Source organism: Pipistrellus kuhlii, unplaced genomic scaffold, assembly GCF_014108245.1.
Source record: "Pipistrellus kuhlii isolate mPipKuh1 unplaced genomic scaffold, mPipKuh1.p scaffold_m20_p_15, whole genome shotgun sequence".
Taxonomy (NCBI): Eukaryota; Metazoa; Chordata; class Mammalia; order Chiroptera; family Vespertilionidae; genus Pipistrellus; species Pipistrellus kuhlii.
The window spans coordinates 27,417,301-27,442,123 of record NW_023425460.1 but is presented as its reverse complement, the minus strand read 5'-3'; the positions used below and the strand labels follow the sequence as shown (position 1 = coordinate 27,442,123).

The 24,823-nt window shown below is 50.5% G+C and overlaps 1 protein-coding gene and 1 long non-coding RNA gene across 2 annotated transcripts; one reads left to right on the top strand and one right to left on the bottom strand.

Annotated features, from left to right (window-relative positions):
* Nucleotides 1–728: 728 nt before the first annotated feature.
* Nucleotides 729–15,786, bottom strand: FFAR4 (free fatty acid receptor 4). The gene is made up of 3 exons (XM_036438581.2): nucleotides 15,161–15,786; nucleotides 7,911–8,039; nucleotides 729–1,396 (listed from the first exon to the last, which is right to left on the bottom strand). The coding sequence occupies exons 1-3, from the start codon at nucleotides 15,731–15,733 to the stop codon at nucleotides 1,007–1,009; spliced, it is 1,092 nt and encodes a 363-aa protein (XP_036294474.1). The 5' UTR covers nucleotides 15,734–15,786; the 3' UTR covers nucleotides 729–1,006.
* Nucleotides 15,787–18,958: 3,172 nt separating this feature from the next.
* Nucleotides 18,959–22,934, top strand: LOC118719309. The gene is made up of 2 exons (XR_004988094.1): nucleotides 18,959–19,457; nucleotides 21,664–22,934. It is a non-coding gene; the product is annotated as an uncharacterized LOC118719309 (long non-coding RNA).
* The last annotated feature ends 1,889 nt before the right edge of the window (nucleotides 22,935–24,823 follow it).

Sequence of the window (24,823 nt, the reverse complement as noted above, 5' to 3'; positions counted from 1 at the left end):
TTGTTTGTTGGCCCCCAATCCAACCAGTGTCAAGCTACAAATCTAGACGTCACCCTTGCACCTTCTCTTTCCCTCACATTGTACATTGTGCTTGCTCCATGTTCCCAAAATATGTCCTACTAGAGGCCCGATGCACAAAGATTCCTACAAGAATGGACCTTCCTCCCCCTGGCTGCCAGCAGCACCTTTTCTCTGGTCAGAACTACCTTTCTGCCTTCCCACGCTGCCCAGAGACCCAGAGCAGCTGAGGTGGAGTGGAACGCCTGCGTTCCACCCTGCCCCCAGCTGTTCGGAGCCTGTGTATGCAAATTAACCCGCCATCTTTGTTGGGTTAATTTGCATACTCACTCCTGCTGGGCTGGTGCTGGTCACAAAGGTATGATCAATTAGCATGTTACTCTTTTATTAGTGTAGATGACCATTTCTCCCCCCTCCCCCCGCTACCTGGCCCCCAAATATTGGAGTTTTCCTATATCTTCTGATTTCATGACAATGAATCTCCTAAAGGGGTCCATGGCATTTCTTATAAATAAAAAAGTCACCTTTGGTTGTTCCTGGGAAATTCCTCAAGCATTATCGACATTAATGAAGGATCCCAAGGCCTTTCGAGTCCAGGGGAGGGGCCCAGGGTGGCGGTGGCCCTTCAGAGAACTCTGAGTCCTGGACCAGCTGCAAGATTCACTCCATAAACCAGCAAGGTGTGGCTTTCTATGCAGGATATGTGATTGTTGAACAGGAATAAATAAAAGTTTATTACATTCAATCACAGGACACCCACACTGAAAAAGTCCGTATTTCAAGAAACCCATAGCAAATCCTTTCATAAAGGACACAATTCTTTCGCTGAAGGATCGCCCCTTAATTTACTGGTGCCGTGAATGCATTTGCATAGGTCACAGTTCCTAAGGCAGGGCACCCTGGGGTGAGGGTCCTGGAGGTTCAGTCCCTCTGAAGACACACCAGTGGCTCACCAGAGTGACCCACTCTGCCTCTGGAGAGAGATTGACTACGTGGAAATAATAGACAGGTCATTTCTCCGGAGAGACGTGTCTGTAAACATGGCTCCCTTATCTGGGAAGAAGATGCCCCGAAAGACTTTCCTCCACTCGTTCCTGAAGAGGGACATGTTGTAGAGGATGGGGTTCAGGGCCGCATTGGCGAACGTGAAGGCCACCACCCAGAAGAAGAGGGATGGCCAGATGACCAGGTCCTGCTTGAAGTTCTGGACCAGGATGAGCAGGATGGTGATGATGATGGGGCTCCACATGATGAAGAAGGAGATCATGAGCAGGAAGAGGGTGCGGAAGAGCCGGAAGTCCTGCTGCGACACGCGGATCTGGTGGCTCTCCGAATAGGCCAGGTTCACCGTCAGCCTCTGGCGCGACGCCTTGGTGATCTGCGGGGACACAAGCCACAGAGCCACAGTCACCACAGGGCGATAGCCGGGAGGGCTGGTTCATGGGGAGCACAGGGATGCGGAGATGGAACCTGCTGCCCCCGCTGCACGGGGACTGTGTTGTGCAGAGAGAGCGCCCTTAGGGGGGTTTGTCCACCCTTAGGGAGGTTTGTCCACCCTTAGTGATATCTGTCCCCCCTTAGGGGAGGTTTGTCCACCCTTATGAGGGGTTTGTCCACCCTTGGGGGAGGTCTGTCCCCGCTTAGGGGAGTTTGTCCACCCTTAGGAGAGGTTTGTCCACCCTTAGGTGCGCTGAAGAAATGGGGCACCTGGGTGGCCCCCTGAGAAATAAGGCAGGAAGTCATCCACTCGCAGATAGAGTGGACGGAGGGAAGTAAAAGGCCTGCACTGGGTGCTGTAGAAGAGGGATGTGAGGACAGAAGAGGGATGTGAGGTCAGAAGCACACTGCTTTGGGCTGAACGTGTCCTCCCCCCAGATTTATTTGTGAAAACCTAACCTCCAAGGCGATGCTGTTAGGAGGTGGGGCCAGGTGATTAGGTTACAGGGAAGAAGCTCTGCTGAGTGGGATTAGTGCCCTTAAGAAACAGATGAAGGGCCCTAGCTGGTTTGGCTCAGTAGACAGAGCTCTGGCCTGCAAAGGGATTCTGGTCAAGGGCACATGCCCGGGAGGTGGGCTTGATCCCTAACAGGGGGGCGTGCAGGAGGCAGCTGATCATTGATGTCTCTCTCTCACTCTCTCTCCCCTTCTTCTCTGAAATCAATAAAAATAAATTAAAAAATAAAGAATCGATTCTCCTCTTCCTGATAAACTGAGAGCACTCCTTAGAAGTATTCTACTAAGAAAAGAAAAAGAAAAAGATGATAAAGAGATTACTCTTCATTCATCAGCAGTTACAGAACAGTCGTGGGATGTAGCCAATACAGTGATATGTAATAACCATGGACGTCCCAGGTGGGGGATCATTAGGTAAGTCACAGGAATATCTAACCACTCTGCTGCACACCTGAAAAACTAATTAATATTCAATATCAACTGCAATTTAACGTATTTTGAATTAAAACAATCAGAAGAGAGGCCCAAGCGCACTCCCTGGATATGGCTGCCGTGGGAAGACACAGTGTGGGGTAGGCAGTCTGCAGCCTGCAGGGGGGCTCTCACCAGGATCCATGCTGGCGCCCTGATTTCCCACTCCCAGCCTCGGGAGTGGTAAGAAATCAATTTCTATTGTTTGTAAGCCATATCATAAAAGGCTCCATGGGGGCTGCCATCCTCTCCAGCCCTGTTCTGCAGGGGCGGGGGGGGGGGGGTCTGCTCAGGAGACGTAACCTGCCATCTCAGGCTTGCATGCCGGAGGTCACATTGGCACACCCAGGCCTGGAAGCTGCTGTGTAGAATCAGGTTAGAATGTGTGTCCAGGTGAAAGCTGCTTCAGCTGACACTACCGTGGCCAACGGACCTAGGAGAGTGACTGCTGGGCAGGCTGGCAGGTGGGAGGGCTGCAGGGAAATGCCACCACCGCTGCGTAGGGGTGTCACTCTGGTCCTGAGTGCAGCCTGGTAGACACACAGGAATGATTCAAAAGCAGCCTCATCGCTTGTGCTGCCCACATGGCCTGTCCAGAAGGAGGAAGTCCCTGGTACTGTGTCTTATACTTTTTTTTTTTTAATGAATGGTGGTGATGCATGCTCCTATTTACTGAGCACTTATGTGCCAGGCCCTGTACATATCACTTGGTTTATCTCTTTAAATTCTCCCAGCAGATCTGTGACATATAATGTACTTTGAGGATCCCCATTTTACAGATGAGGAAACCAAGGCTAAAAGAGGTTAAACAACTTGCCCAACAGCACCCAGTGCTTGCAAAGCCGGGCTTCAAATATTGGCAGTCTGGCTCCAGCCCATGCTCTTAATCTTAAATTAGTTTCTTCCCACTCTCTCCTATCTCTGTCAGTGGAAAGCCTCTGCCCAGCCTGTAACTCTAAGCTCTAACGTCAGGAGCTCTGAGAAGGTGAACCAGCTTCCTGGTTCATCTCCTGCGTGGCCCCAGCAGGGCTTTGTTGCAGGAAGTCACAGGGCACCTGCCACGGACACTGTGTGGTAGAGGTTAGAGCGTCATTCTTGCCTCTGAACCCCGTGCCCTGAGTGCTGGGCTGCCCTGTGGCTCCTGTGCTGACAATGACTGTGAGCAAACAGACAGACACATTGGACTGACTCATGGGCCAAGCAGCTGCGAGGTTGCGTCTTTTTTTTTTAGCTCTGACGGCTGCTACTATTTCCTTCTGTGCCCAGTTTCTGCAATTTCTGGGGAGTGAGAAGGAGAATAGGCCCATTACAATGAGATGTGGCTCCCTCTTCCCTACTTTAGATGACAAGACTAGTCACCTGCTCTCCAGGGCTTTCAATGTCCCTGGCGTTGGGCAGGATGTTTGAGGTGCTTTTAAAAGAAATGCTCCGTTAACGTCTGAGGATTAACTTTAATCCTTAAAACAAGCCAGTGGGGGAAGTTCTGTCAGTGCCCATTTAGGAGTGAGAGATGAGGCTCTGAGCCGTGAAAGTGACTCGCACAAAGCCTGGAGATGGAGTGGGAGTGTGTACCTGGGCGGGAGGGGTGTGTGTGTGCTGAGTTCTGCTGCAGGGAGAGAGGACAGCGCTCCGGGAATGTGGTCCACGGCCACCTGCACAGCCACCTGGCACTTGGTAAAACGCACCTGATGGGCCCACTTTCAGACACTCTGCTTCTGTGGGCCTGAGGAAAGCCTAGAAATCCACACTTTCATAGACGCCCCAGATGAGTCTCACCCACTAAAGCATGAGAACTATTATTGGTCTGGGACAACAGACTTGAACTTTCTCCCAGACCTTTGAGGAGTCACTCTAAACAATTATATATATTATGTGAAATATATTTCAGAGAGGAAGGGGGGGAGAGAGAGAAAGACATCAATGCTGAGAGAGAATCACTGATTGGCTGCCTCCTGCACGGGTCCCCTTGGGGATCAAGCCCACAACCTGGGCATGTGCCCTGATCAGAACACGAACCATGACCTCCGGTTCATAAGTCAGCATCAACGACGGAGCCACAGGGGCACGGCGTGAGGAGTCACTTGTTAAATGGTTTGAGACTCGCCGCCTTCATCTGAAGGCCGTGAGGGAACCTTCTCTCTGCCTCAGACCCTTCACCTCTCCATGCCACCAGACCATGGCTGCTGACAGGTGGGCACACGGAGCAATTGCTCCCCACGGACCAGGCTCAGGTCCCTGAGCGCTGGGTCTCTGGGGGCTGCTTGGTCAACCAGCAACTTCCTAATTAGAATCATCAGACAATGAATGGCCTCCATGCTTCCAGAGGGCCCTCCTCTCTTTCCATCAGCAAACAGGCTTCAGCGCTGGGGAATGAGGGGCAGGTGTGGGGAAAGGCCTGCGTGTTCATTGCCCAGCACCTTCACGTTCAGCTGAAACACCTTGCTTCTCAGGTAAGCTCTGAGATAGAAAAGCGGTTTCCAGCTTTAAGCCACAGACGCAGTCCCATGCAATACACATGCATTGAGCCCCTTCTATGTGCCAAGCACTCTTATAGGTGCTGGGTGTATACCAAAAAGCAAGGGCACCTGCCTACCTGCACTTCCACGTCAGTGTGTAGAAGGGGAACGAGAAACATACAAACAAAGGGCAGAAGCATCTCACCTTGCCATGGCAATGGTTGCTGGGTGACAACATAAACCAAGCCCCAACAGCTAACATTGGCAGCCCGATCGAAGGTACTTGGGAGTGGCTGGGAGGCTATTGCCCTGGGAAACTGTTGATTGGAAAAAGCCATGGAAGATGTATAGCCTGGCTGAGTCATGGGTGAAAAGGAAGCAAGGCAGGCAGGAGGGCAGATAAGATGGGAAGACGTCTATCTGTGCTCCATCCTGACCAGGGCAGAACCAGCAACGAGGGTGGGGACGTTAGAGCAGCTTCCCGGAGGAGACTATTGGAGCGCCAGCCCAGAGAGGCGCTCTGTGGGGAACAGAGTCCTGCTGTCAGATGTAGCCATGCTGCCTCCTCTCACCCTGGGCTGGAGATCCCCAGCGTACATTTCCATAGCACAGACTCTGAGGAGTCCTGCAGCAAAGAAATCCATGTAACCTGGATTAGCCTAGCCTTTCCCAAACTCATCTGATCACGGAACCCTTGCTAATGTCTAACATCCCATGGAGTTCTAGAAAGTGCCTTACAGGGAACTCTGCCATAGAGGAATATGAGATCAGGGCGATCTGGAAGGCCACTTCTCAGGCCTAGAGAAGGAACCCGAGTTAAAAAGTCAGTAGTGGCAGGTGGAAGGTAGGGCTGGTGAGAAAGGGGTACGTGGTGTAGCTTTGTGTCCCGAGGATCCACATGGTTTGCTAATTGTGTCTCTGTAAATATGGCTAATTAACACTGGCATTCAATGATTTTACAGTTATACTCTTGACTGGAAAACTCGGCAGAAAAGCTGATTCCGTGTCTCCGAGTATGAATATCTTCGGAGGTATCCTGCCCAGACCCTCCATCCACCTGGTGGCGACTCCCCTGCTTCCAAGTTACCAGCCCGGCAAACCCACAGGTGCCCAGTGAGGACACATGGGATGGTCCACCCAGGAAATGGACAGCAGGTTTGCTAGTAAGTGAGAAGTATGGATAATTTTTAAAATGTCTTACATGTGCATTAACATTGTGGTTTTCAAAACATTATCATATCTGCCCTCATTTCGTTGCGTTAAACAATCCTCGGAGGCCCAGTTAGCCCCAGAGAAGACTGAGTGACTCGCCTAAGGTCACACAGAAATGAAGCTCGGACTAGAACCCGGGTCTTAGACTCTTCAAGCAGAGATTTTCCCACTGCCCAAGAGGAGAAGGCCCTTTCCTTAGAATAAGTCAGTCCTCCCTCTCAGGCAGCTGAGAAGTATGAGACACGAGTGAAAGGAGAAGACCAGGCCCTCTTGGCTTCTAAGGAACTCTGCAGCCAGACTACCTTCCATTTTGATACCGCTGCTTATGAGCTGTGTGGCCTTGGGCTAGTTACTTAACCTCTCTGAACTTTGGTTTCCGCATCTGTCATTCTTAGCAGTGTTAAATGAGTTAGTTCCTAACTCACTATAAACACTACATAAATATTCGTTAAATCGTTTTTAAAAAATAATTTTAAATTATTTCTATTTATCTTCCTTATCCCCCCACTTCTTTTAACATAACAATAACAGCTAACACTTAACTCGTACATGGCACTTACACATGCTAGGCGCTATTGCAGGCACTTTACAGACCTTAACTCTAGGCCTAAACTGTCCTCATACCATTGAAGGAGGGTCAGAAGTCCACAGGTGGGGGAGAGTCTAGGGAATACCACGAGACCCAGGATTAGCAGACTCGGATGGAAGTGGGGCTGGTGTTGAGCATCTAAAACAGTGACAGATCTCAGCACAAAGGAAGAGCCATAAAAGTGGTCAGACAGCAAGCAGGACCTACAAACCCCCACTTCAACATCCCTGTTTGCCAGGTGACCCGTAATACACTATAAAACCAAGATCTGACAACTGTAAACCTCTGAGAGGACTCAAAGGCTTTGCATTCAACCTTCTCAAACAAGCACGAATGCACATCCACACGGTTTTCCTGGCCAGCACATACATGTAAGCATGCTGCCTCCAGAGGTAGGAATCAGGCTGGCAGGGCTTTTTACATCGATACATGCTTGCTCCGAAGGCAACGCCATGGCCTGTGTCAGCCGCTTTGGAAAGGCACATTTCTGGTGCTGGGGGCTGGGGGTGGCGGGTGGAAGGTGGTGGTGGGAGCTGGGTAAGGTGCTGTTTCTGGAAGCTGCTCTGGGAGTGGGGTCAGTTTGTGAGCTGGGTGTGCGTGCTGAGTGTGCTTTTCTGTCTGTACATTATGCGTCAATAAAACATTGTAAAAGTGTGTATTCTCTCACTACACTGCTGTGTGTGGTAGGGAAACAAGGATGCAATCCTAAAGCCCATAAAATAAATTATGTCACAGCTGTATGACAGAAGGTCATCAAGCCGTTAAAAATAATGAGGCAGAGATAAAGGATCTGATATGGGAAGATGTTATGTTAGAGGGTTCAGAAAAAGAAGAAAGTTAAGAACCAGATAGTATCGATAGCATCTCAAAACTGCAAAATAGTTGACATTTGATCATTTTATATGATTTATCATGCACATAGAATAAAACTATGTATATATGTAAATAACTTGGAAAATATACAATGAATTGACAATGGGGGTAGCATAGATTTCTATCTTGTATGGTACACAATCTCCATATTTTTTTAATTTTTTGTAATACACTTGCATTCAGTGATTGGTGACAAATAATAACAACCATAAAGGTGTAACTTTTCTTCTTGCAGGAGGAGTAGATCTCGGCAGTGAGCCAGAATTGGGTAACTTCTAACCCAGAAATGCTAAGACTCCACCTGGTGAAGGTCAGCTGCGGTCCGGAAGCACACGTACCTGTAAGATTTTGGAGTAGCTGATCACAATGAGCAGTCCCGGCACCAGGAAGTTCAGAGTGACGAAGGACACATCCCAGGAGATTTCTCCGGCGAGGCTGGGCCAAACCAGTGTGCAAATCAGAATTTCCTAGACACAAGAAGGAAGAGGAGGTCATTTAAATGCTGGCTTCTTATTTGGCCTTAAGCCCATTCCAACTGGGGGTTTACCGGGCACCCTAACACTAATGTGTTACTTATTGGTACACTACCACACAACGGACAAGAAATCCCAGAATCCCTTCCAAGGGCCACACAGCCCCACTTACAAATCATCTGCCTCTGACCTCACAATAACTCAGGGTCACAGGCTGATAAGAGCCAGAGTTAGTTCCCAGGCATGACTCCAAGCCCAGTGCTCAAGGCAACAGGGTCCACATGAAGGCACAGTGTTCCTTTGGAGGCCGTTCAAATGTCTGCAAGTGTCATGCTGCATCAGAGAAGGGCATGGCTGACGCCAAGGCAATGCTGGTGCCCTGACTCAGAAGTTCTGTCCCTGGGGGCCTCTCCCCAGAGGAGCACACGGCAGCCCCAGACCAAGACGCAAGCACAAACCTCCATCAGCTCAAGTGGTGAAACCACTGGACTGTGGCCAAAGTACCTGCAGGTGTGACCTTGCTGCTGCCACTGTGTTGTGTTGAATTCAAATATTTGGCCCTAAACAGCGGGGACATTACTGAATAGTTAAGAGATGCTGCAACAATGTCCTCTGATGAATAAGTAGGCCAATGAAGATACTGCTAGATATCTGATAGAAGAGCTCTATCTATCTATCTATCTATCTATCTATCTATCTATCTTTCTATCTATCATCTACCCACCTCTCCTCCCAAACCCAAATGTCCTGTGCCCACTTCACGATAGGAACAAAACTGTTCAGGAAACAAATTGCTCTTCCAAGCATTTAACAGGTTTCGGAGAGTGTATTTGTGTAAAGAGACCATATCATTGATTTCTGGTGAACAAGGCATCTTAACCAATGTCCAGAAGAAATATTATCATCTATAGCACCATTCATTCCCTCATTCATTCATTCAATATTTACTAAATGCTATACTAGGCAAAGGTTTTTTATCATTCCTCAATATGTATCATAATTAGGTGGTCAAAATCATAATACAGTCAAGTAGTCCCTTCTTCTCCTATTCAGTATCAACAAAGCACTTAGTCCATACCAGGTAACACTTTACATACATTATCTCATTGGATGTTCACAACAACCTTATGGAGATGTATTATTACTATTTTTGCAGATGTATTATGATCACAACAACCTTAGGGAGATGTATTATTACCATTTTTCGCATCACACAGAGGAGGAAACTAAGGCTTCGAAACATCCTCCTCAAATAATTTAACACTAATGATGCAGCCCTTGTGAATCGTGTATTTTCCGTTAAGAGCTAAGGTCAACTGTGGTAGACAGATGTGAGCAAAACAAGGACGATGGGCCAGGTACAGGAAGTCACCAGGACAGAAAGCCAGAGTGCCTAACAATTAGCAAAACTGGGAAAACAAGAACCTCACCCCAGGGCATCCTTGGTTAAATGCAGTGTTTAATTTCATTTTAAAAATTTAAAAGAAGAAAATCAACAAACACCAGGCCCACAGTCACAGCTCTAACTCGATGTTATGATTTTGTTTCTGTGGGAAAGTCTATTTGACGTAAGTCGTTTGGATTCTAGGTTGTGACTCACAGGAGTTTGGCAGCGAATCAAATCTGGAAGGTGGAGGCAGGAGTGTTACAATATTCTCCGCATGTTTGAGATGTTTCCTGATTTTTAAAAAGGAAATTTGAAAGCCTAAAGTGCTAGACCCGCTTTGTTACTGAGCTACAGAAGCAAGGCTGGCTGAGTCAACAAGTGTCCTTTAATCCGTTTGCTCAGCCACTGTTGACCCAAGCCGTGGTGGCTGAGCCACGGGGAGGCCACAGAGCGTGGGCTGGGCCCTGCAGCCAGGGAGGGAGAGGCTCTGGGTAACTTCAATGCAGGGCATTGGGCTGGAAGCGCCCAGCAATCGACAGGTGCCAGGAGAGAGGAGCCACCTGGCAGAGCTGCATCCTGGAGGGTGTGTGAGCTGTGTCTGAAAGGATGGGGTTTCCGGGAAAGGGGGAAGCTGGAGCTCAGCGTCAGGACCAGAAGGGATGAAGGCAGGAGGCCAGGCACATCGTGTGGTTAAATGTGACTTCCACCCTCCGCAGCCCAACCCCCACCCCTCCCTAGCACACTCATTTCCATGGCTTCTTTTTGCAGGTGATGCTGAAATGTAGTCTTTTCAGCCAGTTTTCTCCCGAGCCCAGACTCCCCAGACTCTCCTGAGGACATCTCTGCAGAGTGCCTCCTGGGCATGTCAAGCCTCCCATATCCCACTCGCAAAAGCTTCTACCTCCTGCAGTCACTGACTCCGCCTGGAGCTGCCATTCCCCACGCTGCCAGGAACATGGGCACTAGTCCCCTGCCTTCTGCCTTCTGCCTCCCCACTCAAGGGAACCTCAGAATTCCACCTCGTAGCTATCCACCCACAAATCTCATTCTAACTTGTCACCCCCTCCCAGACCAGGCCATCTCTCCTACAGACTATGGGCTATTTCCTGCGCCTGCAATGTTCCTTCAGTCTCCCACATCCTTGTCTGGCTGCCTGCCTCTCCTCTTCACACTCTGCTAGATACACTTCTTGTCTAAGAAGACTCCCCTGTGGATAGGGCCATCTTTCCACACGTGCTGCTCAAACTTGCCTTCTCCCCACACTGGCTGACTTACAGCAAATGCCACCTGATTCCAGCTGTTTCCTGTCAGCGTCTCTAATGATTCTTCTGATAGGTTTTTTTTTTTTTTAAATGTGTTTTAAAATTGAGAGAGAGAGAGAGAGAGAGAGAGAGAAAGGGAGGGAGAGAGAGACATCAATTTGTTTTTCCACTTATCTATGCATTCGTCGGTTGATTTTTGTTTGTGCCCTGACTGGAGATTGAACCTGCAACCTTGGCATGTAGGACTATGCTCCAACCAACTAAGCTACTGTCCTCTTCTGGAACACCCTGGAGGTCACTTCATAAATCATCCTTCCGGTCCCACCTCTTCAAACAGAAACTGTAAGACTTCAAGGTCATTTTAAGAAACTTCGAACCCTACTTGCACATCTCCTCTCCTATCAGCTTCCCAACAGAAAAGAAAGAAAATATCAATGCAAGCAATAGACGTACTGTCTTTTATCTTATAAGCGTCCTCTAAAGTTAACAAAGGCAGGCAAATTGTGTTTCCTGAGCCAACCCACACTCGATAGACACACGATGGCATTATGGGCCTCATCTTAACCCCGGGCAGAGTGGGCCGTGGGACCAAGACTCCTAGGGAAGAATGAACTCAGGAAAATGACAGCAGGAGGAACAGACTGACCCCGGCTCAATTCCAGCTCCACCTCTTACCTACTTTCTGACTTTTGGCATTTCTTCCTCCAGGAAATAAACACAAGAACACCTGCTCATGGGACTGCATTCTACCAGGGCCTAGGACCACCTGCACGCTTAAAAAATGCACTTCCTCGAAGAGGCTGAGAGAGTCTTGGGCATGTAACCCGTGGTGAGGGCAGGGGGAGGGCTGCTTAGCAAATGTTTGTAGAATAAATGGGCCGCATATTCTGGCCAGGGTGGACCGTCCTCCCCAGCTGCCGGCGAGGGTCACCACCCCACTGGGGCCACGGCACACACAGGCAGGAATGCCGTTGGTACAGGCTGAGCTGACCTGGCTAACATGTCTAAGTTACTAGGATGTGCCTCCCCTCTTAAAATGGCAGCCTATTATTTCACAGCAATCAGGAGAATTGCACTGTTTAAAGAATGTTTAAAATATTTCTAACCACAGATAAGGAAACTAATAATAGCTGGTAATTTTTGAGCCCTTAACTGTGTCTGTGCCAGATGCTGGCCAGCCCATTTCCTGAACCTTAGTCCCCGTGACAATCCTAGAAAGTGAAAACCTGATATCAGGCCCGTTTTGCAAAGGAGGAAGGTGAGGTATAGAGAAGCAGGACTGCTCACTTGCCCCTGTCACACAGCTCCTGAACGAACGGCAGAGATAGGATTCAAACTCACAGCGTTTGACTCCAAAGCCCACAGTCGTCACATCAGATTACACAGCATTTTCTGAAATGTCCATTATTTCATCCTCCCGGCAGGGGAGTCACCCTGAATTGTTGGGTTACCCTGGCTGCCTGGCACCCACCGCCCAGATGGACAAAGGGAATCGTGTTTTTGATTTGGTGGGGGATCCAGGTGAGCAGAAAGCCCCCTGGCCAGCGCTCCCTGAGGGCAGAGCGCCAGCTTGTGCTCGGGGTCAGGTAGCTCATTCTCTGCGCCTGTGGTTTGGGTAGGAGAATGTTCTCCATCCACAACCTCCATATTTCATGTCCAAGTGGGAGGTGGCAGGCCAAACCTCTGGCCAGGAGGCGGGCGGTAGGGGACTGAGTAAACAAGCCTTTGCTGATTTTAATAGGAGACTTAGTTCAGCCTGGACCAGATTGTTCTTTTTAATGGCCTCACTCCCTTTTGTCCCTCCATTTCTCACTCTCTAACTTATTTCTTAAACCACTGGGCTTGTTCGCTCACCTATAAAATGAGATGTTTCCTGCATGCTCAGGTCACAGCCTTTGAGGAACCAGGGTTTTTTTTTCTGCTTGCTGGCTCACTGGCAGGTGCACGGTGGGGATGGGTGGGGGGAGAGGGAGGGAGGCATGACACAAAGGGGAACAGACAGAGAGGAGGGAGAGCTGGAAAGGACTGTAGAATTCTCATTACACACTCCCTCTCCACCTCCACTAATTTCCGGGAACAGGGCTCCTGTCACCAGCTCACCTGCCCCCCAGTCCCCTGCAGGGCTGTAAGAAGCCATTCTCTCCCTGTGGCTTTGCCCAAATCCCTTTCCTAAGGCTCTGAAGACAAGGGGGTGTTTCCGGATTAAAAGCAGAGGGGTCTGGGCGCCCAGCCCACGGGGGACGGAGGGCAGGCCACCTCACTCCGACCTCCATGAGAGCGCCTTGCAGGGAACCCTAGTCCTTCTGGAAGCGGAGTGCAGAGGGCTTTGACCGGATCCACAGCCCCCCCCCCACCACCCCCCAGGGGTAAAACACAGAGTGGAAAGACATGGAAGACAGTTGTTGTGTCCATGTCGGCAAGCAGTTGTAGTCTGGGCTTTTGGCCTGGAGGCGACAAGAGCCTCATTTTTTAGTGTTATTTGACAGGTACCTAGGCGTGTACCCACTTAAAAACAACAGTAAAAGAGAGAGACACAGATACACATCTAGGAACATAGGATACCCTTAAGCTCTATCTTTCATTCCGTGATTTGCCATTTGTTTTTGTTAAAAAAAAAAAAGGGGGGGGGAGAGAAATCCCTCAAGTTCTGTTTAAAAATACAGAAGCACTATCTCAGTGAGGAAATTACTTAAAAAATAAATAAATCCAAAGACCAATCAGTCTTCAAGCGGATCCAACCGGTCTGGGGTGAGGCCTGGCCTTCCACTTACTTGAGAGCGTCTGTGTGGCCACCTGGATCCTCAGGTGTATCTGGGCAGAGGAGACCAGCTGCCCATGGTCTCCCCATGAAGCTAGGGCCCTTGGTCTCCCCATGCCCATGGCGCCCACCAGCTCAACTAACCCCAGCTTTTCTGGCCCCCCTTAAAGAGACACGCCACAGGCTCCTATTCTTTGATCAACTGCCACAGGCCTGAAACAATCCAAACAAGCAAAACCCCACAATGTATTCCACGCAAGACATCAACTATTAAGAGGGAGACTTTTAGGATTGAGGTGTGTTAAAAAGATACTGCTTACACAGGATGCAGACTTCTCCCCCACCCCCAGTAAAAGGTGACAGACAGGTCAGGGGAGACCCCCAGAGAAGCCCACGTCTGTGCCCAGGCCCTGGAAGAGACACCAGGGAGGCAGTGGACGAAGCTCAAAGCCTTCTCCTCACCACCCTCCCCTCCCCAACCCAGCCTCCCTCCCTTCCCACCCCTCTGGCCACAGCATGGGCTTCTCTTTGGGGCTGTGGTTTGTGTCAGGCTGGCTCCGGGTGCCCACCCTCCCTCCTAGGGCCAGGGCTGAGCATCCGTGGGGAGCAACCTCTGGAGGAAGAAGAGGGGGGAGGGAGCCAGCCAAACGCAGCAGCCTGGGGAGGCTGAGCCGCCTGTTGGGAAGGCGCACAGACATGAGTCCTGCCCCTGCCCCTGCCCCTCCTCTCAAGGCGCAGGAAGACCAACACAGAGGGGCTGACGGCCAGAACCGCCGGCCGGCCGCTGTCCTCCCAGCCCGCGCTCCAGCCCGGAGTCCTGGCGTGAACCGCAGCTCGCAAACCCTGCCGGCCCAGCGGGCTGGCACCGCAAACAGACCAGCACCCGGGGGCTGGAGCGCGGAAGGAGCGGACCAGAGCCGATATCATGAGTGTCCGCAGAACTGTTTTTAGATGGTGGACCCACTCCCACGATCCCAATGACAACTGGGGGGTCGTGCTGCTCTGAATAAGGCTCATGGGCCCAGCCCCTGGGACCTGCGGGCATTTCGGGTGCCCAGGATATTCTGAAACCGCCCATCACCCGGGTTCCCAGGGCAAGCTCCCGTGGGCTGGTCTCACCCTTCCATCTCGAAGTTGGAGACACTGATGCTCCAGGAGAAACCACAATCCCCTCCCAGAAACCGCCCTCCCCGAGGCAGGATTGGTCCTGGGGTCTCCAGGTCTCCAATCCCCTTTCTCCCCGGTGCATCCACATGCACCTGCGCCCTCCAAGCAGGGCCCGCGCCAGCTCGAACTGAACCTGCTGAGCGCGACCCCAGCTCCTCCTCGGCTACTCCTCGGCCCCGGGCTCCGCTTCCTCGTCTGCAGAGTGGGTGTGACGGGTACTGTCGCATGGGATTCACCACTCCGAGTCCCCTAAGTTCCCTCTGGCTGGCTGTGAAGCCCCCGTTATTTCACTACTGTTGCAATGAAGAGTGGGTGCATCTTACAGACATTTTGGGGACCCCACCTGCAGCATTTGGGAGGGGGTTTACGGGACCCACATGGCACGGTTGCCGTGAAATTTAAGACAGAAACTCCACAGCCAACGGCCTATCATCGCTGCCCCCTTTCATCGCTGCCCTATCATCGCTGCTGTGAACCTTCATCCCCGCGGCCCTTTGATCCCCGTCCTCCCGCCCGCCCGCCCAGCCAGCGGCGCGCTCACCTGCTCGGAGCCGGGCAGGCGCTGCGGGAGGACGTGGAAGAAGACGCAGAGCGGCAGCGCGGCCAGCGCCGAGTAGCCCCAGATGAGCGCCAGCAGCGCCGCCCGCGCCCGCGGCCCGGGGCCCCGCACGCCGCGCTGCAGCCGCACGATGCACACCACGCGCTCCAGGCTCACGGCCGCCAGCGTGAGGATGGTGACGCTGCCGCTCAGGGTCATCACGTAGAGGAGCAGGTGGCAGGCGGCCGGGCCCAGCGCCCAGGCCTCGGTCCAGCGCACGGCCAGCACGAGCGGGATGGCGCCGGTGAAGAGGAGGTCGGCGCAGAAGAGGTTGAGCACCAGGCAGGCGGTGGTGCCGCGGCGCCGGCGGCGCGCCACCAGCACCAGGGCGCACGCGTTGCCCAGCAGCGACACCGCGAAGATGAGCGCCAGCACCACGGTCTCCACGGCGCTCAGCACCAGCCGGTGGTCGCCCTTGACCTCGGAGAAGAAGGAGAAGCGCGTCCGGTTGTCCGGCGCCGGGAGGCGCGGGGGCCCGGTGCCCGCGGCCGCCGCCAGCGCGCAGTCAGGGGACATGCCCGGCGGCCGGCGGCCCGCAGCCGTCTGCGAGCGAGCGCGCTCCTCTGGGACGCGGCTGCGCCCGGCCTGGGGCAGAGGGAGGGAGGGAGGGAGGGAGAGAGGGAGGGAGGGAAGGAAGGAGGCGGTGGCGACACCTCCCCGTTGACCCCCTCCCGGCGGGGGAGCTCGGGCGCTGGGCGTAGCGGCTGAGCCAGGGCGCGCGGGAATGAGGAAGTGCCGGGCTGCAAACACCGGGCTGGGGACGTCCCTCCCGGCCGCGCAGGAAGGGGGTCCGTCTAGAACAGAGTTTCCCAAAGTGTGGTACACGTACCCCCAGGGGTTCGGGAAGAGTTTGGTGGGGGTACGCGTTGCACCGGAGTTTGGTGGGGATATGCACTGCACCGTGCTTAGCTGCGCCTGATTCTACGTTCTCATGAGCACGAGGGGTACTCAGCGTCACGAAAATTATAGAAGGGTACACATATGTCAAAAGTTTGGGAAACACTGGGCTAGAAAGAGATTCCACAATCTTGTTCAAGTTGTAAAGTTCAAGTTGTAAAATAACCAGCTTGCTTGCTGACACAGTGGAAAAGGGGCGAGAGACTGAAATGAAGAGAACTTAATTTGTGTCGGTGTCTCTGTGTTTTTAGGGAGGGTCCAGTGTGGCAGTCCCAGTGCTTTCTGAGGGAACGGGTGTGTGTGTGGATGTGCTTATTACCCTGTCAGGTGGATCTGAGCTGACAATGTGACCTCTGACCTGAGGGGCAGTTTGCAAGTCCATGGGAGATGTCCCGCTTGAATCTTGACTAAGTTCAAGTTGTAAAATAATGAGGTTGCTTGCTGACACCTTTGAAAAGGGGCGAGAAATTGAAATGAAGGGATCTTCACCCCCAGGTTTGGGAGCGCCCCAAGGGCTGAGAACCCCCGGAACCCCTGGGGGCCTCGCCGGCCTCTCCCATACTCCAGTGCACCCTTCAATCCACTGATGAAGCTAACATTGATTCTGGAGTGTCAGAGCAGGACTGTGGAAATCACTTTGGCCTGCACTGGTCAGGCTTCACCAAAAAGGCCCCCCCCACCCCCGGGTTTGAGGGGTGACTTCCAAAGCACCTTACAAATGGATCCAGATGTGGGGGGAGGTGATAGGAGGAGGATTTTTTATTTTATCATTGCTTAGGAACGTGACTTAGGGGGAGTGTTTCATCTCTCTGTGCCCCAGTTTCTTAGCCCACAAAGTGGGAATAACAAGACATCTGATTGGGTAATGCTGAGGATCACATAAGGAGATTAACACAACACTTACCACACAGTAATTGCCTGGGAAGTGTCAATTATCAGTTACTGAAATGAAAATGTACGTAAATTTGGCATTCTGAGCAATGATATAAAATGCCTTCAAGTGAAAAGAGTGATCGTGAATGAACTTGACACCCCGGAAGGACATCCCAGTGGTTTCGGGTGTACACACAGGCTGTGAATGTGCCTCTGGCACCCCAGTTGGACAAGCCATGAGAAATCAAACCCCCTTAGAGGTGAGGAAACTATGGCACGGAAAGAAGTGACTTGTCCAAGGAGGCCCCTGGTTAGTAATAAAGAGCCATGCCATGTCCCTGCCCTGCCCCACACATTCCCACCACGCCCATGCCATCTCGTTACAGGAAGTTAGGAGTTAGAGAGTGTCAAGTGTGCTTGTGGCCCTAACAGTCCAACTTCCTCACCGCCCAGGCCATCACCCCCTCTCCCCTTTGCCACACTGCCAGGCCTCTCCCACTTGCCCGTTCTGTCTTGTGAGTGTCTCTGTGTATTTATGAAGGGTCCCAGTGCTTTCTGAGGGGAGGGGTGTGTGTGTGGGGGTCTGCTTATTACTGTGCCATGTGGGTCTGAGTTGACAATGTGACCTCTGACCTGAGAGGCAGTTTGCAAGTCAATGAGAGATGTTCCACTTAAATCTCGACTAAGTTCAAGTTGTAAAATAACCTTGGACAAGTCACTTGCTTGCTGACACAGTTGAAAAGGGGTGAGAGATTGAAATTAAGGGAACTTAGATGGAAAGGGGCGTTGTCTGACTGGGGTCAGAGGACAATAGTTTTGTGTGAGGGAAAGGAAAGCTGTATGTGTGGGAGAGAGAGAGAGAGAGAGAGAGAGAGAGTGAGGCAATTGCATTATTTCAAGCTGAAGTGCCATGGGGACAGAAAGGTTTCCCCAGAGTGAAGGTGAGGTCTCTGAGCTAGAAGGACTTCTCCATTACTACCCTCCAGGCTTCTCCCAATGGTAAAAGGGTGAGTGCAGAGGTTCCCAAGCTTTCTGCTTTCCATCATCTTCATGGCACCCCTAGGCCAAAAAACAAACAAACAAACAAACAAAAAAACCAACAGCTCCATTTAGGCAGCTGGGTCCAAATGACTAATAAGAATTTATATCCTAACAACTTAGTAGGCATCAAGGTAAACATTAAATAGGAGTTGAAAAATAAAATTTTTGTTTCATTCTGAAATAACCACAGTGACTTCCTAATGGGATGGTGCACCTGTTGAGCTCCACAAAACCGGGAATGAGATTGGGCACTGCCACCCACATTTTCTGCTCCACAGTGATTTGCATGTATCTGCTTTTAGTCACAATAGACCCTGAGCACCCAGCTTTGGAAGTGGATTTAATTGGAAACTGTGAGTGACCTAGAGCTAGTACTTCCTGTGGAGCCCCATGGATGCCAGGTATGCTGTTTCCCTGGGCACCGAGCACATGTGGGCACAGTGGTTAAGAACACGGGTTTGCAAACTCGCCTGTCAGGATATGAATCCTGGCTGCACATCTCACTGTGTGACCTTGAACTTTAGCTTCTAGTTCTTCAGTCTTCCCATACATAGAAAGGATATATAATAATAACAACACCAACGTCCTCGGGGCTAATGGAAGTTCCTGCATGGAGAGCACATAGCTCCATGGTCATCAAACGACACCAGGTCAGGCTCGATGCTCATCTATAGAGTCTTATGGACCAACCACACATACCCATCCGCAAAGACAGCCTCAGGTTATGAAATTATTGTCAGAACTCCCTTCACCCTCAAACTGTCCTGGTTTGGAGGATAAATTATATGCTCAGACTCTCTGTTTGTTATCCCATTCTGTGCTCCTGCAAGTTGCACGCACTGGAATTTGTCTTTAGGCAGTCACACCCCAGTGCCTCTGCTCTTAACCACCAGAGAAGTACTTCTTGGGGAGATTTTGTGCGCGCACGCACACACACACACACTGCAGAGATATTTGGTAATATTTGGACACATTTTTGATCGTCACAACTGGAGCGTTGCTACTGGCATCCAGTGGGTAGGGGAGAGGCCAGGGTTACCGCTGAACCTCCTACATGCACAGGAAAGCCTCTCAGTAAAGAATTGCCCAGCCCAGAATGCTGATAGGGGTGAGGGTGAGAAATCTTGTACTATAGGCTATGGCCTCTTGAGACCTCATCAAATTTTATTTCTTATTGTCATTCTCTGCTGTGAAGTCCCACCAAGTGGCAAAAAGCCAGAAATGTTATCATTCTCCTGGTAGAGGTTACACCAAAAACTCTCTAACCCCTTTAGCCAGCCCACTGTGAGCTCAGAGCACTCGATGGCCCCCAGCAGGCACAGTGGTCAGATCCCCTTGGTTCATGGGGCTGGGCCTGGAGTCATCAGGGTGGACCGGCCCCACCTGTTCTTTGGAGCCAAGAAGGCAGGAAACCACAGGCAGAGCCCTGGTGAGTGTTGTATTTATTGCTCATGGTCATTAATTTCTATTATTGTCATGCTCCTTTGCTTCTCCACTCTTAGATTAAACGGTAGGAATGGCAACAAGGACCCACCAAGTGTAAACATAGACAGTGTGGTTCTGAGCTAAAGGGAAGGTCCCATGGAGGGATGACTCCTGTGCCTGTCTACTTTATGTTTTTAACCAAACAGCTGGTGGGGACTTTATTGTGTCTATTTTTTATTGTTTCTGTTTTACTTTTCCTCTGGAAAATATTTATAAAGCTTGTATGCAAATAATCCTGGCTCATTGCTTTTCTTCAAACCTCTCTGTGAGTGGTCTATCATCTATCTATCTATCTATCTATCTATCTATCTATCTATCTATCCTCTACCATCTATCATTTATCTATCTATCTATCTATCCATCCATCCATCTTTCTATCATCTAATCTATATATCTATCTATTTTCTATCCTCTATCTATTCGGTCCTTACAGAGATCAGAATACCTCCTTGCACCTCTGCTCCATCTTGTCAAGGACGGTCCCCACAACACCCCTTCCCCCAGTTGCCCTGAGGATTCACAGCTAAGTCACCCCTCCACCAGGCCAGTGGGGTAAAGGAGGGCCAACTTGTGCTCAGAGAAGCTTGCTGTGCTCCCTCTTCGAGGAGGGCCAGAGTTGCCAGGCAGACAAGGCACCGGGCGGAGTTCCAGCACTTGCAACAGTGGGGCAGGGCAAGCGCTTCCACATGCCCCAGGCCGGTCATCTCCACTGTCCACAGCAGGTGTACCAGCCAAAAGGAGAAAATCCAAGTGAAGCTGGGCAATGGAAAAGCTAAACCCAAATGGGATGAGTGATCAGCCACCTGGTTGTGAGGTATTCACACAGGAGGGGCCCAGAGCAGGGATCTTAAAATGAGGTGGGGCAGCCGAGCCGCAGCTAGCATATGCAGTGCTTCACATACATTAGAAAAAGTGCCACCCTGAGCAGTTAGGAAAGGGCATTCCTTTCTCAGGTGGATGCAGCCTAGCCTCCGGGCTTGGCAGCAGGGGTTTGGCTGGGTTTCAGCGCCATGTGACTCCTCAGGTGCGCATCCTTTGCAGGGAGCTACCTGCACGTTGATTCGCTGTGGCTCTGCCTTGTGGGTTGTGGGCTTGTGGCAGCCAAGGCCCATCTCACTGGCTCTTCTGCTCACTTGCTGGTGGTTTCTGCCCTCAAAGCCCAACCCTATGCCCCATCGCATCGGGCGCCGACTGGGCAAGAGTGTGTCCCCAAGCCAATCACTTGCCTGGGGAATTTCCTCAGCTCACTGTGGAGGGTTTGTTGTCTGAGATGAAGAGAGGAGAGCAAGGGTCAGCCTTGTAGCAACTGTGAGGACTGCAATGTGCAAAGAAGGGCTGACCTAGGCCTGTCCGCCTCGGTTGGAGTCCTAGTGTGACTTGACTCTGTTTCTTAGGCAGATAACGTAGGTAAGGTGGGGCCAGTCCTAAAAAAGCCCCTGCTCCTAGTCGGTTTGCCTCAGTGGATAGAGCGTCGGCCTGCGGATTGAAGGGTCCTATGTTTGATTCTGGTCAAGGGCACATACCTCAGTTGCAGACTCACCCTGACTGGGGCACCTGAGGGAGGCAATCAATTGATGTATCTCTCTCACATCAATGTTTCTCCTGTCTCTTCCCCTCCCATCCACTCTCTCCAAAAATCAGAGGAAAAATACCCTCAGGTGAGGATTAGCAACAAAAACAAAAGCCCCTGCTTCCCTGAGGGGGTTTTAGGAACCAATAATTTAAGGGGGGACCAACCCCCACCTCTGAGGTAACTTTGGGGAGAAGAAACAATGAGGACCAGGAGGATTCAAAAGGTAGGGGAAAATAATAACAGCAATAGTAATAGTAATAATAATAGTAGTAGTAGTAATGATAAAAATAATTATAGCAAACACATGCTCATTACCACATTTCAGTCTCTGTTTTAAGCACTTGTGTTAACTCACTTAATCTTCATAACAACCCTGTGAAGTAGTGTGGTGGCTATGAAATGGAGCAGGGAACTTTCTGACACTCTTCCCTTCAAGATGCGGAGCCTAAGCCTCTTCCCTGGTCTTAGTTTCCTCTAATGAGTGAATGTAGCAGAAATGATGCGATGTGACAAGCTAGGCCACACACAGGACATAGCTTCTGCCTGGCTCTCTCTCTCTCTCCTCTCTCTCTCTCAGGTATCACTTGTTCTAAGGAGAGGTAACCATCCTGTGGTGAGGACACCAAACAACCCACTTAGGAAGAAACTGAGGCTCCTGTCAACTGCCAAGGCCAAATGGGTGAGCCACATTGGAAACAATCTTCCAGCCCCAACCGAGCCTTCAGATGACTGCAGACCTAGTCCCCAACAGACTGAACCTCTTGAGAAACACCCAGCTAGGCTGCTCCTGACCAACAGGCACTGAGAGATAATAAATATTTATTGCTGTTTTAAAACACTACATTTGGGGGTAATTTGTTTCACAGCAAAAGATAACAAATGCAAGTGGGTACCTGTATTATCCTTATTTTACAGATGTGGAGACAGAGCACAGAGATGATATGGGCTTTACCTGAGGTTCTAGGAATTAAGATCTGAAACCAGGCTTCCCGGCTCCCGGCCCATGTGCTTAATCCCCACAGTGAACCTGTTGATTCAGGATCATAAGAAAACTGAGGTCTGGATGGGAGGCAGGACTCAAGCCGTGGTCCCTACAGCTTGGCTGCTCTTGGGTCCCGCCCATTTTCTCAGTGGCTGTAGTCTTCCTGTCCAAACTGGGAATTTCCAGGAGCATTTCCATTACATTTCTTTCTTGCTTAACTTGCTCAGAATTAATTCCTTTTGCCTGTCGCCAAGATGTCTAATCAATGGGAGACCCATTCTCCCCAAACCCTGTTGTTTAAAAAATGGTCTTATTTTAGTGGCAGCCAGATTGCCTCCAACACAGAAGCTTAAACTCATAAAGGGGTCTTAGTGATCACTTAGTTCCATTTTTCCAAGGACAGATGCAATCTGAAGACTTTGAACACAAATTTTTAAAGTCAGAATGGAAATCAGTATAGGGAGGGTCCATGTCTACTTCAGGGGCAGCTTTTCTCTGGGCCTCCTCTTGTCCAGGAGTCACACTGACCCGCCTAATACAGGAAGCAGTCCACTCAACACACGGCAATAGAGCTTTCACCACACGCCAGACACCACTCCCAGCCCTGGATACGCAAAGACAGGATGTAAGTGACGGCAGCACAGGCCCAGGGAGCCTTCTTCAGTCCAAGATGTGGCTTCACTGACATTCTGCCTGGCCCAGGGAGACCACGGGCGGAGGTCTTACCCAGTGTGTTGCATGATTCCTCTTGCATCAGTTTTTTCCTACTTTATTGGTTCTGTGTTTCTGATTACAAAACAGGAAGATTTGGAAAATGCAAGAAATAACTCAGAGAAAATAAACATAATCATTATTCTTCCACCAGATTTTTGTTGTATAGCTTTCCAGTGAGTTTTTGTGTATTTTTGGTGTGTGTGTGTGTGTGTGTTTCTGTGTATCTGAGGCTGTCTTAGGCATATGGGTATTTTACAAATTAGGGGTCATGGTTCACATGCTATTTTGTAATGAGTATTAAAATTTTTTTCTGGGATGTGACTTTTCTGTTCCTTTCTTCAGTTCCCCCAGTGCACATGACTGTCCCATGAACTAGTTTAGCCCATCTCCCACTGCCCAGGGCACCCATACACCACACACCCATGAACCACACACCTATGAACCACACACCTTTATACCACACACCTATACACCACACACCTCTATACCACACACAATCTCCAGCAATGGTTCCCAGAGGCCAGTCCTTGCTTTGGTCTCCCCTGGTCTAGAGTGACATTGGGGAAAGTAATAAACCATGTAATTTATCATGAGGCTAAATACACCCACTTTTAATTGCAAGATTATGTCCTGCATTTTTTGTTAAACTTCTTTTTCTTTTAGGACAGAACGTTTGTGGCCGTCATTAAAAAATAATAATAATAAAAAAAAATTCTACGTAAAAAAAAAAAAAAAAAGTTGACAATCCTAAGTGACTTATTGGGATTTATAATAGGAAGAATTATCCTGACCTGTGCAATCCTGAAGGCCAGGAACAACTGCTCTAGGCCCCCAGAAGCCAATCAAGGCAGGCCAGCCGGCTCCTGGCAATGCCGCTGGGATGTAAGTAAGTAAAGGCCGCTGCATTCGGAAACACTGGGGCGTTCACGCTCTGACCTCATCCTGGGGACAGCTCTCCGGAACAGGAAGTATCCTCAGGGTCCAGCATGGTGAAGGCAGAGAGTTCAGCTCACAAGGCTCGTCAGGCCCTAACCCAGCAGACCCCCATCCCGGTGTGCTTGGAGGGGCTCTTCTCTGAGCTGATAACAGGTCCCACACAGAGTATAGATGCCCAGTTCTGCAGAATCAAACTTGATGGAACATTCTGTAATTCCACTCCAGAAGCCACAAAGCTACAATGCATGGAAGTGGTCAGAACGCATCCCTTTGCCCCTGTTCTGTTTAGTCCAGCAGAATGGCTGTGGGCTTAACCCCTCTGTGGCCGCCTGCCCTGCCGAGGCGCGGAGACCTGGGTATGAGCAGCCACAAGCCCAACAGTGAGCATCCCCCGGAAATGCCTTATCCTGCAGGTGGCAGCCTCCAGGTTCTGTGGCTCAGTGCTGTGCCCCTTGGACAAGTGACATGATTTCTCTGGAACTCTGCCTCTGGCGTAGAGAATGGAATTAACAATGCCTCTCCCATATGGCAAGGACTGAATAAGTGCAAGATTGTGTTATTGTTTCAGCTCTGACACTTAGCAGATGCTTAACATAAAACAAACAAACAAAAAAAAAACCACTGAGTAATTAAATAGATAAATGAAGAAAAGGAAATTTTGAGGTACTTTGTGTTCACCAGATATCTCTCTCTGCTACCCAAGGCATGGTCCTTTGGGAATCTGTTGGAAAAAATGTGTGGACAGCCAGGAGGGGAAGAGAGAGCCATCGCCTTGTAGTATTTTCCCCAACATGCCCTGCTTGCTCCCCGCTCCCCCCCCCCCCAAAGATAGAGGAAATGAAGTAGCAGGGTGAGAGGAAATGGTACACAAGAGAAGTCAATTTTGAGAGAAGCATAGTTGCAGTAGGACATGTTCTGAGCAGGCGACCTTCCTTTTCTGGGAACTATAAGCCACAGTGAGGTAGGTCTCCAAAAGGGAGAAGAGACATGGGAGAGAAAGGGGTATCTCATGAGGGCCAAGTCACCGAAGCTGGAACCATGTTGAGAGGCTGGGAAGACTCTGAAGGATGCACTCAGTGGTCTGTTCCCTTTGTGCTGCGCATGC

Coding starts and splice junctions, on each gene's coding strand:
- FFAR4 (XM_036438581.2), bottom strand. CDS start 15,733: ATGTCCCCTGACTGCGCGCTGGCGGCGGCCGCGGGCACCGGGCCCCCG. Junction 8,040..15,160: donor GCCTGCCCGGCTCCGAGCAG/GTGAGCGCGCCG, acceptor TCTTGTGTCTAG/GAAATTCTGATTTGCACACT. Junction 1,397..7,910: donor GCTACTCCAAAATCTTACAG/GTACGTGTGCTT, acceptor GTGTCCCCGCAG/ATCACCAAGGCGTCGCGCCA.